This window comes from Scomber scombrus, chromosome 4, assembly GCF_963691925.1.
Source record: "Scomber scombrus chromosome 4, fScoSco1.1, whole genome shotgun sequence".
Taxonomy (NCBI): Eukaryota; Metazoa; Chordata; class Actinopteri; order Scombriformes; family Scombridae; genus Scomber; species Scomber scombrus.
This window is the reverse complement of record NC_084973.1, coordinates 26,124,749-26,142,228: the sequence shown is the minus strand read 5'-3', so window position 1 is coordinate 26,142,228 and position 17,480 is coordinate 26,124,749. Positions and strand designations below refer to the sequence as shown.

Genomic DNA, 17,480 nt, shown 5'->3' with positions numbered 1-17,480 from the left:
GCAGTGCGTAGCAGAGATTTAATGCCAACAATGATAGTTTTAACAAGCTGGTGTTAAACATGTAGAAAGATGTCAAATGCTCTGCAATATTGCATAGGATATTGCATATAAAATAAATATGTGTGTATATATATATATACACACATATATATATATATATATATATGTGTACAAGAGTAATATTGGTATTGAGTAGTGGTATATTTTTATTGCACATATTAAAGTGAAATATATATATATATATATATATATATATATATATATATATATATATATATATATATATATATATAGTAGTAGATTGGATTAGGATTCAACAAAAGCATTGGACAAACAGATTTTTTGGGAATTGTGGTGCTAAAAGAAAAGTCCAAGGACCACCAAAGTAATAAGGACCAAAGTCAACTCATTTCAATCCAAGTTAGCTTGAAAAGAAGAAAACAAAACTCTAAATATGTAGGTGAGAAACAAGATAGAATTTAAGCATTTCTTTGGGGCAGTGAGCACAGAATTTCGTATGGCATTAAGATACTATATCAAGATAATATATTGAGGATGGTGTCGGGTGGAAACCTTGTAACTCCATATTTTGCCTGGGACATACTGGGTTTCTGACAGTGATCATAATTATCAACATCAAGAGAATGGGTCAAGACAAAAAAAAAGCACACACACTTTTTTTCTCCCATCATTGAGGGCCCCTTTCAGTTCAAGGGCCCCTTTCAGTTCAAGGGCCCCTTGGCGCTTGCTTGTAAGGTAGATCCGGCCATGATCACTAAAGTGCAATGTCATCCTTGTGCACCAATGCATGCATATACAATGTATATTTGTGTATATTTTATGTGTCTCTCTTCTCTCCCTTTGATCTCTCGTTTTATTAGTTTATTAGTATATACTCTAACTGGAATTAGAGCTTTGAGAAGCCACATTTCCCTGCCTTCAATGTTGTCATATGATGTGTTTTTTGTGCATGTGACAATAAAATCTCTTGAAATCTCTTGTATTTTTTGACAGCATGTAATATGTGACCTGGATAGATTATTGCGTGCACTTTCTGTAGTAAGGATGACACCACTTGATCCCTAAAAAAAATCTAAACAAAAAAAAAGCATATTAAAAAATAAAGACATTTGTCTTGGTGACAGAGGTTACCTTAGAGTTGAAGTGTTTACTCGATTAATTTATTAATCAATTGGCAGAAAAATTAAACTGCAACTATTTTTCTTCTTCTTCTTCTTCTGATGATGATGATGATGATGATGATGATGATGATGATGATGATGATGATGATGATGACAAGCAAAAATGCCAAACATTCCCCAGATTCAGCTTCTCAATTGTGGGAATTTCCTGCTTCTCTGCGTCTTATGTGATCACTATTCTTCCTAAATTGTTGGGATTTTGTTACTGTTATGCTTTACTTGCCCATATTATGTTTCAAGTTTTCCATTCTTTGTAAAACAAAACATTTTACTACAATGTTTTCAACATGAACAAAAGTTTCCGGGGAACTTAAAGGCAGCACAGCTTCTCCTTAAACTCTGACCTGACAGCCAATCACGCTGCACTACTCCTCACCTGCCACGCCCCCTGCGCCATAAAGGGGCGTGACCTAAACGATGAGGTAATCGGGGTAAACAGTAAAGATGGCGACGTCTGTAGCCGGAGAGGGGCATCCGAGTCTAAATGGGATTATTTCCGAGCACCAAACTAAAAAACTGACCGACCTGCCGACCGAGCTGCTCGAACACATCTTGTGCTTCCCTGCCCTCAAACATGTCGACATTTGCAACGTGTCCTGCTGCTGCAAGCGGCTGCAAGACGTTTGCCACGGAAGGGGAAAGGTCTGGGGACACCAGTATAAACTCAGGTGCTGTCATATTTTTCTTGTGTTTTATTCCTTCGTAGGTTTGGCCTCAGGTTTATTTCCCCCTACTTTCTACAGAAGCTAGCCCCCCTTTGTCTATTCACTCATTGCCTTTATGAGAGGCTTAAATCGCTGCACAGCTACTTAAAGGTGGGTTTGGTTTACTGCGAGCTACAGCCAGCTGTCAGCGGTTGACATTTTGCTGATGCACCAAATTCATCCTCACGCCAGGCCGGCGGCAAATCTCTACTCTGCAGACAACAGAGAAGTGTGTGCATCTTAGCTTTTCACACCCTTTTTACAAGTTGCAACTTAATCCCTAAACAGCCCAAAATGAAACTGCGTGACCTTGAATGTTGCATGTAAGCCTGTGATCTGCAGGAGAGTGCAGCTCTTGCCAAAAGCTAAGCCCTCCTCTTGACTGACTTGGCTGCGAGCACCACATTACTCTCGCGATTGCTTTTCTTTTTTTCTTTTTTTTTTTGCAAAGAGAAAACAGCATTTGCATTAGGATGATAACCACTTTCATTAATTGTAACATGTCATATGCTGCTTGAGGCACCTCAGAATAATTGTAGGCATGTTCAAGAGTGATGCTGAAATAACTGTTTTACTCCTTTCGTCAACAGATGGCCAAGACTGCAGAGGTTTTACCGTCAGAATGAGTGCTGTGACTGGCTCAAAGAATACAAAACACGCCACAGAGTGGGTATACAAATAAGAAGGACAGTGGAATCAATCTCCAAAAGATTCTTCACAGAGGTTGTAAGTAATATTTTAATTGGGAATACTTTATTAAGACATATGAAGGGGCAGCAACAAATTATCGTTTACATTATCAACTAATCTGTCAATTATTTTCTCATTAAATCGATAAGTTGGTACATAAAAGGTCAGGAAATGGTGAAAAATGGTAATCGCTGATTCCCTGAGCCAAAGGTGACACCAGTCCACAACTCATAGTGTGTAGAGGACTGAAGGAATCATAAAATATTTACATTTGAGACGCTGGATCAAAATAGTTGGCGATCAATTTAAAAGTTGGCAACTAATCGATGAACTGACTGATTGTTGCAGCTCTATAGATTGAGCTGCAGCCTGGTACAAGCATTTGTGTTTGTTGGATCAGCTTAAATTTGTCCTTCAGAGATGCAATTTGCTTCTTTTTTTTTAAAACATGGTACTTGTGTCTGAATTGTGTGTGTGTGTGTGTGTGTGTGTGTGTGTGTGTGTGTGTGTGTGTGTGTGTGTGTGTGTGTGTGTGTGTGTGTGTGTGTGTGTGTGTGTGTGTGTGTGTGTGTGTGTGTGTGTGTGTGGTCTGCATGTTTGTGCAATATAACGTCACCTTGCCATGCTCCAAACTAACCCAGAGATCTGTAACTCAGCCTTGCGTTGGCCAGGTTCTGGGAGACAGCTTTGCAGAGATCGAGTCACTCGGGATGCCAGAGCACTTCTGCGAAGACGAGCTCCTCTTCATACTCAACTCAGATAAGAGGTGAGAGCAACACTGCGCCCGCTGTAAAAACGTCTCCGCTTGCCGCACGATGGATTTTGCAATCATTAATGTGATTGTTTGTTGATCACGTTAATCCGCTCAGAGACTGCTGTAATTATGAAAGCTCTTGTTGTTGTGTTGCGCAAACTCTCGCCCTTGCACCATTAATGTGCTCTCTCTCCTTCTCCGCACATCATTAGGAAAAGCTTGACCCTGAAGTACTATGCAAAAAAAATCCTTTACTTCCTGAGACAACAGAACATCCTGAGGAGTTTGAAGAATTTCCTGGAACAGCCTGTCGAGCAGCAGTCGGCACTAGAAGGTGAGACCCTTGGTTCCCAAAGTTATTTCAACCAACCCATTCATAGTGGGCTTTTTTGTGTTTCTTTGGTTTCTTCTTTGTCATGATGATATCAAATGTGTTTCTAGTCTTCTGCTGAGATGCAACATTCACTTACATTTTTAGTTTTTTCAACTTCTTTCATATTCAACATCCTTGTGGGCAAATAAGGGGTGTTTTGTCTCAGTGTATCTCCTGAGCTTCACTGACAGATGTGACAGATGTGTTAGACAGGTAGCTTCTGGTCTGTTCAGGTTCAGTCGTGTCAGACTGTGCTGACATCTGAGATTTATTAGTGTTTCTCTGAGCTCTGTTACAGCGATAAATCCTTCAATCATGATGACAGTTGTAATTTCTTACCGCTGTATACCTGTAAAACTCGCAAGCTGAACACCATGTTGTGTCACTATGATTGACAACTGTGAGCTGTTATCAGCAGGCTTATTTCTTCTGGGTTTGACACAGTTTAAAAACACATTTTGGATGTGGTGAGATATAATTAGAAATGTACAGTTATAAATATGCCAGCCAATAAATCTTGCTGCACCCTTTTTGGGAACCACAACTCTTGAGGAGGATGCATAGTTTATAGTTTGTTTTATTTTTATTTTTGATATAGGAGGAAGATGGTGATCCAGACAGATTTTAGTTTTCAACGTTGATGTGTATGAAGTTGTTTTGCAATAAGCGTCTCTACCTCATGCCTCCCCTTTTCTTCTTCTTACCTGCCCCTCTAGGTGCTGTTCTGGTGGATCAGTATTGTAATCCTTTGGCTGACATCACAGTGGACAGCATATCAGCCCAGATGGATGAGATCACAGAAAAAGTAAAGAAGATGCTGCGAATCAAGAACTCGTCTCACCCCAGCCTACGTATCGCCCAGGGTGAGCTTTCGAAAAGGAGCAAAACTTGGGATGAAGAGTTGTGTTTGTGGGAATTTTTTTTGTTCAAAATGCATCAGCACTAAATATTTGAGGCCCATTCCCAGTATATTAAGAAAAAAACAAAATACAAGTACACTTATTTGAACAAAGATGTCAGTTGGACAAGATCAACAATACCAACCAACACTTTCTAATTCAAGTGAACAGAAAGGTGTGTCCGAACCTTTGACATGTACTGGATATTTTCCTTTTGTGCCAAAACTCTTATGAAGCTCTGTATCTTGTGTATGTTGCAGGTGACTGTTTTGTCTTGGAGGACTTTGAGCTCCAGAGGCAGGTGGTCTGTGCCCTGAACTCTGTCTTGTATGAGCAGCTTCAGTACAAAGGCAATGAGTTTGACTACTACAACCCTCTCAACTCTTACATCCACCAGGTAGAACTCCTATCAAATGTTGTGTATTTTTACATCACAAGTTTTTCCAACTTTTCCTAAAATTAAAATTACAAAAATTATCTAAAATTAACGTAGAATATTTCACTTAATTGACTTTTTCTTTTCCATTTAGGTGCTACTACGCCATACAGGCATCCCCATAAGCCTGTCTGTTCTCTACATGACATTGGCCCGGAAGCTGGGTGTTCAGCTGGAACCTGTCAACTTTCCTAATCACTTCCTGTTGCGCTGGTGCCAAAAACCAAGAGGGTGAATATAACTTCAATCACTCTAAACATAAAGAGTAGAGCTGTTATTCATGTACCTGAGCCGAGCTTGAATCATAAGTTAACCATACTTGGAGCAAAAGCAAAATGTATTTGATTGTTCAATTTATTTTCTATTTAAATATAATATACTATAACTATTCATTCTGGATTTATTTATTTTATTGAAAGTAGAAATCAAACCTTTGCGTGTGTGTCTGTTCAGTATATTTTCATTTTAGATTTACTAAACTTACTTCCTGCAGGAGTGAGGACATATACGACTTTGTCTACATTGATGCCTTTGGCAAAGGCAAACAGCTGACTGCCAAGGAGTGCGAGTACCTCATTGGCCACCAGGTGACGGCAGATTACTACAGTGCCATCAATACTGTGGAGGTGCTGCTCAGGATGGTGGGAAACCTGCTTAACATTGGAAAAAGAGGGTAAGAGAAACTGGACATTAAACTGTTACAACAGAATATTTTCCATAGGAGAAGTCTGTTTTTAGCACACTTATTAAATAGATTATAGAGTTTAAAAACTGACTGGAATCTATTTGATGGTAGCTGGAATTAAATGAATAAATGTATGTAATGTTCTGGTTGAATCACTTTTCCTGCACTGTGCGATCTCTTCTTAAGGGAGGGCAATGAAAAATCCTATCAGCTGCTAAGAGATTCGCTGGACCTCTACCTCACTATCAACCCAGACAATGTGCAGTACCTGCTGCTGCAAGCACGCCTCTACTTCCACCTGGGCATCTGGCCAGAAAAGGTGAGGACACAACCTGATGCTCTTTTCTAATCCTGTGATAGAAGTCAATTCACAAAGTCTTATCTACCGTCCAATATAAAGCAGGCCTTTGCTCACTAGTTTAATCTGTAACACACAGTGCTGTTGCCCAGCTCAGAGACACTCAAAGTTTCCATCTGCTGATATTTATCCTCTCTCCCAGGTGCTAGACATCCTGCAGCACATTCAGGCGTTAGATCCCTCCCAGCACGGGGCAGTGGGTTACCTGGTGCAGCACACACTGGAGCACATCCAGCATAAGAAACATCCTGTGGCACCTGAGGTGAAGAGGCGTAGTGCTCCAGAACACCTGGAGGTCCAGTATTCAGTGGGCCTCATCATGAAACACAAGAGGTGGGTCATGCTAACATGTGGTAAAGCAATGCTCCACCATAATATCTTCTCTGTTAACTGAATATATCCTTTTGCAATCTTCCTGTATAAAGATTGCACAAGTGTGTCTGTCTTGTTCCATTTCCTCCAACAGGTCAGGTTATAACTGTGTGATCTATGGCTGGGACCCAAAGTGCACCATGAGCCAGGAGTGGATCACCACCATGAGGGTCCACCAGCTGTCCAACGGTGCCAACCAGCCCTTCTACAACGTCCTTGTTCAGGACGGAACATGTCGCTACGCAGCACAGGGTATGGATCACACACACCAGCACTGGAATGATAAAGTCTTTGTGGTGAACGGGTGTTTAGAGGTTGTTAGATGACTTATGAAATAAAAATAAATACATTTTAATAAATCATTTAAAATAAATCATTTAAAATAAATCATAAATATGTAAAATCTTCGATAAATTTCCTTTTTGGAAGAATGTATCATTGCACCGTCTAGGCAATGACTAGTAATAAATCTAGTGAAATAGCCCAATACAAAAAAATGAATAAATCATGATTTATTTATTTCCATTTGCGATGAGAAATGCACCCCTTCTTTTTTTCCAGTTTATTTCATGACAAATATTGTGTGCCTCTTTAATTTGATTTGCAGAATTTGAATAACATTGGAACATAAACAAATCGAATATGTTAGCTACTAAAACAAGAACAAGGGAAAGTGCAGAGAGGAAATCTGTACCACAAACTCTACAGCGTATAAACAGATGAAATATTACATTTCATTATGAATCTAACTGCAGGCGGGACATTGGAATGTCTTTGTACCTGCACCTTGGCACAAAAACTAAATGACACATGACACACTTCATGCTTGGTTCTTCCTTAAAAGATAATCTTGATTATAAGAAGTATTGCATCACTGTTTTTGGAAGAAAATGCTCTGGCTCATGAAAGCCTCTCCCTAATAGACACCTCATGCTTACCTGCTCAGAGTGCTGCTCTATAATGATCCCCAAGGAGGATTTGTATTGATCACTTGCATCTGTTGCTCAACATGCTTTACAGGGACATTATAAGACATGAAGTTCTGAATTATAACTTTTCTTAATAAACGTTACATGTCTATATGTGTGTTTGACCTGACTATATTTGTATTGATTATGGCAAGCACTGTTCTGGGTTGATATCCTCTTTTTTTAAATTTTTTTTATTCAACTTCATTTCATACATTTAAATTTACTGTGTGTGTGTGTATATATAGCATGTGTCTCTTTTAAAGAACATCACACTACTTCATTGTTGTTCCACAGAGAACCTGGAGCCCCACTCAGCCCCTCTGGAGATCGGCCACCCGGAGGTGGGTCGCTACTTCTCAGAGTTCGCCGACACCCACTATGTTGCCAACGAAGAACTGCAGACACGATACCCAGAGGACATGGACGAAACCCTCGGCACGGTGCAGGAGCTTTATCACAGACTGACACCTGGCTCTGGGAACCAGGAAAAGGCTCCTGCCACAGACCAAAACAACCACCAAGCCATGCCAATGTAGCAAAGACACTGTCCAATACGCTGCCAACATAGGCTAAACACATTACTGGCCACCCATTCTCAATTCACAGTCCACTTATCTGTTTACTTCACATACTCAACGTTAGGGCATGTGTGACATTAAGGTTTTTGTAAAAGACAACCAGTTTACAGTATTTCCATAAAAGTGATAATTTGTGTAGCAACTCAGTCATGTTCAACACACAACTGGAAAACATATTTTAATATTTCCAGGTCCATACGATTGTGAGGGAAAAATGATACCAAAAGGTTCAGAGACATATTGGTACTGTTGTACCAATGATCATTGTGGCCACCATGTTTAAATACTATAGTGTATAGTATAGTATCTAATGCAATGATGAAGTTGAGTTTGAAAGAAGAAGAAGAAAAAAAAAAAAAAAAGAGTATGGAAATTCAACGGCTAAGTGGAGGAGTAAATTCAGGATGGGTATCCAAGTGCTGTAAATCTCCCTTCACCTAAAACCAAGGAATGCTCCTGAACTCCTCACACCTCCCTGCTCCCAGCACCAGTCTAACAAGCCCTCAGCATATAACCTAGTCCCACAGTTACTGTGCCACACAAAAGACTATGAAGAAAAAATACTTTGTAAATTGACTTTACTTTTAGCTTCCCATCTTTTATTCAAGTTTCATGCACTTGAAAGTTTAACTTTCACATTTCTCTAGAGTATCTTAATTTTTTTCTGTATATTTACAAGTGAAACATGTAGGATGTCATTGGCTCGTCAGTGTTGATGAGCTGTTCATGGTAACAACAAAGAGGAACCAATAAGGACACTTGAAACATGACTCTGAGCTTTCAGGAAACTAAGAAATAAAGCGCTTCAAGTTTCTAGTTTCTCTCTGACTATTTTTACTTAAAATGACGCGATGCACAATACTAACCATGATTTACTGCAGGAAACTAACAAGAAACAAGAAGACAGCAGGTCATTTATCGGCAGGCTGTATGGATTTAGGACCTTGAGGATGCCAGATGTGGCCAAGACGCTGGCAGCCTACAGTTGCATTGACCTGCCGATAGCAGTGCGATAAAGCAGCAGCGGCACTGAATCGTTGAGCCAGTCCAACCAGATTTTGCGCCCTGACGCACGGCTGGAACAGCAGCGATGGGAGCTTCACAGACGCGCACCAGGCACAAATACCAGGACCTGGCGGAGAAAACAGGATGTAAGTAGGTTAAAAATCTGTAAAAAGTGTAATACAAGAACCTGCTAGTGTTAAATCGTTAAGTTGTTTTAAAGTGTACAAAACGTGACAACTTGGGGTCGTGAAGGAAATAAAATAAAAGATTTAGGCTACATGACTGGTACGATGATCAGATTTCCATTTGTCCAAAGTGTACATGTGTATTAATACATGTTTATAGTCAATATTGTTGAGATCAGTAAATAAGGAAGAAACAATCAAATTATGCAAAACGTCGCCCATTGATCAAATAAAGCCTCAAATTTCACCGTTCTTGATTTAGCCTATTCTCTACTTTGTATTAATCCTGAATTTAAAGAGAACGGTTAACTTCATAAACCAAGTAATCTCACGCATAACTAATCTGATTTTGTATTATATCTTTGTATGTTGATATTGGTAAAACGAATCCAACTAATCTTAAACACACTTTCCCTCATCCGTTGTGGTGTCTCTTCTTTTTTTCCTCAAAAGATTAAAAGTTATAAATGAAACAAAAAGCAGAAGCAGCAGCAGAAGAAGAAATGTATTTTTAGTAAAGGCAGAATCTAAGGACAAATCTTTGCATGCAGTGGCATGCACAGTCAAAGTAGTGGGGATAAGGTTTGCATCCCAGACAGAGCCTAACTTTATTGAGACTGTATGGGTGAGACTTTGAACTGTTTTATTGCCTTCACTTCCTCAAGGTGGGGCTTTGACCCCCTTTTTCTGGGCTCAGTGGGAGATTTTATGGATTTATATGTTCTGGACTATCTGATGAAATTGCAGCAACAGGCTACACACACTTGCTAGTGTTACACTGACCTAAGTTGTCTGTTGTTGTTTACTTGTGTACTTAGCTAATTGGCCCATGTAATTGTAGTTAATTGTCCGTTGCATCGTCATCTACTGAAATTGATGAAAGCCATCCACCTCTTGTGTTATTATTTAAATGTCACACTGCCTACACCAGCCAGCAAACCTGTTTCTGCATGAGGCTGTTACCATATTCTTCACCACACACTGCAAACATCCATTCAGTAGCTACAGTGAGAGGAAATAATGGTCAAAATAAACACCACTGTTTATGGAAACAATTGAAAATGCCAACCCTGTCTAGATATGGGAGCAGGCAGAGCCAGATTATCATGTTTAAACCTTTCAGTGTGTGGCAACTAGTCCACACAGTGAGTTAATGATTCAGGGAACCCTTTGAAATGGCATAAAAAGACAATCCCACTGTTTGCTTAGCCATTAGACTGATAGTGGAGCTGCACCCGATCAGTTTCTGATACTAAAAAAAAGTTTCATTCAGACCCAAAATCCAATATGTTACAATTAAAAGAAAATACACAAATGAGTGATTTTAATCTTCTGTTTAATGCCATTTAAAATGTGTGTTGGATATGCCTTCTAAACAATCAAATGAATGAAAGAGATCTGTTGGTGGGTGTGGAGTGATTATGGGTGTATGCATTAGTGACATACTTTCATGTTGTTGATTTTGTTTGCTTTGTTTTGTTTTTCTTAGTTTCTTTGGAGCAGATTCAAAACCTGCACAAAAGATTCAAGCAACTGAGTCAAAATGAAGAAACAATAAGGTAATAAATAAATACACAAAAACAAATAAAAGCTTTGTTGTGAAACTGTATGTGGTTTTTAATAGAAGCCATTCATTATTTTCAGTCAGTCAAAACCTACCACCTACTACCTGCATGGTAGATGGAGTGTTGAATTGTGGGTATCTTTGGCACAGGCATGAACAAGCACATATGGTGAAACACGCAGGCTGAACTAATGCACACCCACACGCATTAGCCAAATACAATATGTCAATGCATTTGACATATTGTACTATGTCTATACACACACACATTCATTCATGTATGAACACACACACTCAGAACTGTCACAGTGGCACACTAGCAGTGATAGGGTTGCCATGTGCAGCATTTGTTCCTCCTTTCTTTTTAAAGGGAAGCAACTTGTAATCTATTTGTCCTGACAGTTTAACTTTTGAGAGAGTTTCTGTTACTTCCCACAATTAACGTCCAGTGTCATTAAAGCTTGCTGATACTGTAGTGTATGACGATGATGATAATGATATTTCTTTCTCTTGTCGCACTGCAGCAAAGAATGCTTGGCCAGCATACCAGCTCTCGACAACAATCCGCTAAGAAAGCAAATCATCGAAGCCTTCTTTGATAAAAGGTGGGAACAGTTCAGTTATACATCACTGCTGGTAAATGGCCATTTCTATTTCTATTATCAGGACTGTCTTGATATTATTTTTTAATTTAACTTTATTTAAATCTCGAGGGCACAAAAGAAGAAACAAACAAACAACAACAAAAAGAAACATTGTTTAAAACAGTTACATTCAAAAGCAGAGTAGCTGGAGATCATATTTTTAAATTGGTCCATAGTAACAATTGTGTTGCGTTTGAGTGTCTGTTGTAAAGTATTCCAGGATGATGCAGCAGAGAAACTGAAAGCAGTTTCATCAAATTCAGTGTTAGTCCGGGGAACGTTGAGCATTAAATAATCACTTGAACGTGTCGTGTAGTTACTATAAGACCAATTTAATAAAGTGCTGATGTATGATGGCATGTTGCCTTTCAAGACACAGATAAAGAATATATTCAAAACACTCTCAAAACCAGACCCTTATTATATGATATGTAATAATTAATCTTCTAATATCTGTGTGTCGGCCTTTAACTGCATGGAGGCCAGACACTGCTAGCTAACACTAGCTAACAAGTACTTAGTGTTTGTAGTAAAAACTTCTTACACTTCGTTTTTTTGTGCATATTAAACAATAAAGATATAACATGTTCATTAGTGAGCTTTAGAGGTTCTGACAGAGGTATTTTGTTTCCATTTGACAGAGCTAGACTGTTTCCTTATTTTCAGTCTTTCTGCTAAGCTGAGCCTGCTTGTGTCTTGATATGTTCCATACAAACACGAGTGGTATCAATATTCTTGTCTGACTCTCAGCACGAAAGCAAATATAAATATTTCCCAAAATGTTGAACTATTCCGTCACACATTAGATATCGTCCTCTATTTGCTGTTGATATGATGGAGGTTCTTCACTGACCACAGGCGCATACACACAGACTGTATGAGGACTAATACAATTCACTTCACATACTGTGTTCAGTTTAATAATTGGCTAAATTATGATGTCAATAAGTTACATTTTAATTTTAAGGCCTTAAGTGTGGCTGTCTACTTCCACAGACTATGTGCAGTCAAGCACTGTTACTGAGAGGATTTATTAACATTAGTTTTAGATGGAGGGTTACATTAACCATAGGAATGTTGAGTGCTTTAATCAAACTGTTTACTGCTTTACTTCTGTTTGCTTATTGAGATGAAAACAATGTCAGTCAAACCTGGGCGGTCTGGACTATAACTTTAATGCATCGATTGTTGATATCATCTGTTTCATTTTGCAGTGCAGTTTATGAAAACAAAATCTGCAATTCATCCATTAAGTAAAGGAAAGAAAAAACATAAAAATCCTGGTGTTGAGGCTGTAAAGAGACAGCTGACTGTTGATGTTTTAAAAGCAGCAGTTCCTCATGCTTTGGTAAGCCGAGTTTAATAGGTCAAACCACAATGTAGACTGTCCAACAAACAAGCTGTGAGTCCATGTGACTGTTATCCATTCACAAAAGTCACATGCACAGTGTCAACCTAAGGGGACCAAATGTAAAAATGGGTAGGACTCAAGAAAATATGACCATAGTCTTGAATGCACCAACAGAGTCCCAATATCAAAATGTCAGATTTTTAAGCAGGCAAAACTGAACTAAATTGGGATGTTTCTTTTTTCTGCAATTTAGGAACCAGCATGAGGAGGAGGTGGGCTACTTTGAAGAGATTGGCTTTGAGCAGTTCCTCATGGTCATGTCCCACTTCCGTCCTCCGAACCTGAAGACGACAGAGGAGGAGAAGGAAGTTATGAGAAAGGAGAAGCTTCGCTGTAAGAAACTGCACTTTATTTTAATAACACTATTACAAAGCAGAAAACTGGTAGTCTAGGATTCCACCGAAGCTTTACTCTCCTCTGTGTTGTCCTTCATTTTTTTCTCAATAACAAAATACTAGAAAAAGAAGTGCACCAACCAGTCCAGGTATCCAACTGGTGTGTATCTCATTTCAGTCACCACTAACCTGCCAAAAACAGTGTGGTGAAGCATAGCTGCATGTGTGAGCACCACATTCCTCACTGCATTTCAGCTATCACTTTCGAGAGGCTTGTAGATACCCGTGGATTGGTTGGGAACATGTCCAGGACAGAAGCTTCACAACCCAAAACAGTCAAAAGCATGGAAACATTTGAAACCATATAATCATGACCCAAATTCAGCCTCAGATATCCTTTATACTGATAGATATAATCCATTTATTTTAATCTCTTCCTGAGATGGAGATATTTTGAAAACGAAATATTATAATTTATGTTTTCTTCTTCACCTCAACCTGCCTTGTATGATCCGGAAAGAGTGCTGCTTTCACTCAAAAGTAGCAAAACTTGATTAACAACTGGGCAAATTAACAACTAACACAGGGCCTGGTACCTCAGAGAGTCACTTAAGGCACCTGCTATAGTTTTGGCCAGTTGGTTTGTGGCACCAAAACAAAACTAGGTGGGTGGAATTGCACCATTTAAACTCAATATCATCATTAACGATCAGCCCTGCATTATTTATCATCTAGTCACTATCACTTTCATTTCAGTAGCTCTCCTGTGTGTGCAATTTGCCTTGAGGCCACCTGGCAGGTTAATCCAGGTAGTTGTACTGTAGTATTTAGTTCTACTAACTTGTGTACACTAGGGTGTGTCTGTAATTGTAGCTGTGGCCATTCTTCAAAATGCTAGATATCTTAAGCTGAATTGGATTTCTGTCTTGCAGTGGAGGAATTCTCTCTTTTTGTCAAGCACCACCATTAAGTTCACATTTGTGCTTTGTTTGCTTTTTTGTGTGAAATCTTTCAAGAATTATTGGATAGATTATCATGAAATCTTAGACAGACATTATGTGATTTTTTAAAATTTTTTATTTATCTTCCTATAGAAAAAACATTGTAACATGAACCCTGAAAGCAATTTCTAAGAATCAATCACAGCCAGTCCTGTTTGGCTTCACGCAAACCATTAATCTGAGCTGTGTGTCTCAGGTGTCACCTGTTGTGTCACTGTGTTGTTTACACACATTTTTGATTTTTGATTTTATTTTTGGATGAACATTCGTCAACACAGCTGTCCCCTTCTGTCACACTGATAATTGGAAAGAAAGAAAAAAGATGAGACATTTCTAAGACAATTTGACATCGAAGCTGACATTCTGTATTCTCATGAGAAACATTAAACTTTGCAATACAGCCAAAATGTTGTTGCACATTGCCAAATAAAGTCCTTTTATGTCCTGCAGGACATTTAGTATTGTCATGGGATTGAATCTCGTAAAGGAATGTAGTGGCATTTGTTTTGTTGCCTCAGTGTGATTCTTTACATTTTAACAGCGATTGATCAGGCCTAAAGGAAAACAGCCATTACGGCCTATTTAGTTCTCTCTTATCTCTGCATCTGGGCAAACATTCCCCTAATCACAGCTTCCTCTGATATACTAGTGTTGTGTACTTTAAGCTGACGGCTGAAAGTTTCTCAGAAATTGGACCAAACACTTCATTCCTCTCTTTTGATTTCACAGTTCTGTTCAACATGCATGATACAGACAATGACGGCATCATCACTCTGGACGAGTACAGGAAGGTAAGACGACGTAACCACAAAGGCCTCAATCTGGAGTACAGATCAATGTTTCTTTAATGTGATGTGTAGTTTTTTTCTAAAAGGAAATGACATGAAATTATGCAAATGTGTATAATGGAGAATGTGTATAATGGAAAATGTGATATATATTAATGTATTTAAAGCTGCACAACGCATGATTTTTATCTTGAAGTATTATATTTATCAGCCACTATTACAAAATTGCAAAACTGATTCTAAGGTTCTAATGCCCTGCCTTTGTTTGCCCAAATTAACCCCTGCTGTCTGGTTCAGTTCTGCACCCACAGGATTTTTTTGTGTTGAATTGAAGCAAAGTTTATTCACCTCACATGTGATCATACCTAATTTCCACATACCATTTTATTTTAATGCATCAAATGACCGGACCTGACTGATATTCCATCTAAGCTAAAGGCCCTGGACACCCACACATTTTCAGTTATTCTTACTGACAATATTGCTCAGGATGGAGTATGGTGGAGCTATTCTGGGAATTACATCAGTAGTCTGTATTTAACAATATAGTTCTGAGAAACCAGCCAAAATAAGTGACAATTCACATATGGATGGATCATGGAGGTGCAGGGACTTTAAACGTTTTGTAGTTCTGTAAATGTGAAATATATAAAGTTAGCTCGCCTATTTACATTAAAATGAATAGTGAGTGGTGAGTGGGCTCTAAGTGCATTAATGGAAACAGCACAGGAAGCATGTCAATATGAGATATATCTGAGTAACTCTTACAGCATTTCTGTTATTAAAGTTTCCAATGAAGTTTAGATTTTAAGACTCATGGTTTAAAAAAACAGAGCATCTTGCTTCCTTAATTAGTTTTTCCCACTTAAAATAGAACATAATGCAAGCAGGGATTATTCAGATTTAAACCAAAAACATTTTGTCTTTCCAGATGGTTTTATTAGATGTTTGATCTAGTTGGATGATGAATTGTTACATTTTGTTGGCTTTTGTACTAGCAGAGATGAATATGAATGAGAAGTGTTTCATCATAATGACTCTGATAAATTAGGTTAAATCAATAGTTTAAACTGAGACTGAATGATATCCAAGTGGTTTTATATATAGTGGTGAGTAAGAACTCTACTGCAGAAGTCAAACAATCCTTGTTCTGCTTAGATGTTGTTGGTTACCTTTAGCATCAAGTTATTAGAACCAGTTGAGTATCTAAAATGTGCATGATATACTGTACATGTGGGAATTAAGGTTGATTTTTGCTGTTATCTGGAGGTGTAACCCCTGTGAAGTTTCCTTGTGTGACTATAAGATTTATGCTGTTTAAACCCCACTGAGTGAGACTGTTAATGTTGTTCTCATCCAAGGTGGTGGAGGAGCTTCTGTCAAAAAGTGGAGCCATCGGGCTGGAAGTTGCCAAGGGGATAGCAGATGCTGCCATGTTGGAAGTGGCGAGCACAAATGTGCCCCACATGGTAATGGAACTTAGCAGAAACTAAATTGTTAAAATTAATTCTCACAGTTGCAAAGTAGAAGATTAATTGGTCTCTTTATCATTTCAGGGTCCAGATGACTTCTATGAAGGAATATCATTTGAGCATTTTGAACAGGTTTGCACTTACCAAAAAACACATTAAACACGTTTTTCCCTAATTTACAAATGTTTGACACAATGATGTTTTTCTGCCCACAGATTTTAAAAGACCTTGAGATGGAGTCTAGGATGCACATCCGCTTTTTGGATGTAGACACCACAACAATGCGTTGTGGGAAGGCACAGTCTTGAAGGAGCTCTTTTACAGAAATGTTTATGTTGCTGCTGTTTTTAGCAGAACTTCTCCAGCCCTTAAATGGAATGAAGAAAAACACTTTTGATATTAGATATGCACTAATATTTTTGGACAGGGAAGGAAATAGGCATAGACGTACATTTTTATACAACCTGCAAAGACTGCCTGCTGTTTATGCAGTTTAAGGTTTGAAAAGGTATTCAGAGACTTGAGTAACTTCTCTAGTTAATTCATTTTGTTAATTCATTTTTCAAGCGATGGATTGTGAAAAAAGCAAGTGTCATACATTCCAAAGAGATGAATTTCCCCTCTTTTGTCTCAGTCCTATTTTATCATGTTTCAAACTAAGACACTACCTCTTGCTGATTTTCTGTCTTCTCAAACGAAGCTATTTTACAAATCTGTATATAATCAGTGTGATGTGAATGTTTCTTTCTGCTTTAATCAAAAGAGAGTGACACGTTATTTAAAGTCAGTCATGCTCAGTGGCTGCTCTGGCATCCATGGGTCATCTCTTATGGACAACATCCAAAGCATGAGACTGCTGGCACATACAGTACCATTCCTCTGCAGCTCCAGAATAGTTGCAGGTTTAATTTATGTGTCCCTCTGAGACTTTGTGTAACCAAATACTGTTGTTCCACCCAGAAAAAGCCAGTCACCCAGAATGATGAACTATTCTTTGACTGCAAGTAAATACATAAAAACACTTTACTTTCCCAAAGATGAATTATTAAAGAC

General features: G+C 38.5%; 2 protein-coding genes across 2 annotated transcripts; both read left to right on the top strand.

Annotated features, from left to right (window-relative positions):
* Positions 1–1,646: 1,646 nt before the first annotated feature.
* fbxo21 (F-box protein 21) lies at positions 1,647–8,838 on the top strand. The gene is made up of 12 exons (XM_062417545.1): positions 1,647–1,870; positions 2,497–2,632; positions 3,253–3,362; positions 3,563–3,684; positions 4,440–4,586; positions 4,883–5,019; positions 5,153–5,289; positions 5,552–5,731; positions 5,930–6,062; positions 6,244–6,434; positions 6,568–6,725; positions 7,739–8,838. The coding sequence occupies exons 1-12, from the start codon at positions 1,647–1,649 to the stop codon at positions 7,978–7,980; spliced, it is 1,917 nt and encodes a 638-aa protein (XP_062273529.1). The 3' UTR covers positions 7,981–8,838.
* Positions 8,839–9,099: 261 nt separating this feature from the next.
* tesca (tescalcin a) lies at positions 9,100–17,477 on the top strand. Its single transcript, XM_062417410.1, has 8 exons — positions 9,100–9,173; positions 10,702–10,771; positions 11,301–11,381; positions 13,025–13,164; positions 14,897–14,958; positions 16,317–16,424; positions 16,512–16,559; positions 16,643–17,477. The coding sequence occupies exons 1-8, from the start codon at positions 9,113–9,115 to the stop codon at positions 16,733–16,735; spliced, it is 663 nt and encodes a 220-aa protein (XP_062273394.1). The 5' UTR covers positions 9,100–9,112; the 3' UTR covers positions 16,736–17,477.
* Positions 17,478–17,480: the final 3 nt, after the last annotated feature.

Excerpts from the sequence above, each read along its gene's own strand:
- fbxo21 (XM_062417545.1), top strand. The coding sequence starts at position 1,647 with ATGGCGACGTCTGTAGCCGGAGAGGGGCATCCGAGTCTAAATGGGATT. Across the intron at positions 5,020-5,152 it reads TCAACTCTTACATCCACCAG|GTGCTACTACGCCATACAGG; the intron begins GTAGAACTCCTA and ends TTTTCCATTTAG. Across the intron at positions 5,290-5,551 it reads TGGTGCCAAAAACCAAGAGG|GAGTGAGGACATATACGACT; the intron begins GTGAATATAACT and ends TACTTCCTGCAG.
- tesca (XM_062417410.1), top strand. The coding sequence starts at position 9,113 with ATGGGAGCTTCACAGACGCGCACCAGGCACAAATACCAGGACCTGGCG. Across the intron at positions 14,959-16,316 it reads CTCTGGACGAGTACAGGAAG|GTGGTGGAGGAGCTTCTGTC; the intron begins GTAAGACGACGT and ends TTCTCATCCAAG. Across the intron at positions 16,425-16,511 it reads GCACAAATGTGCCCCACATG|GGTCCAGATGACTTCTATGA; the intron begins GTAATGGAACTT and ends TTATCATTTCAG.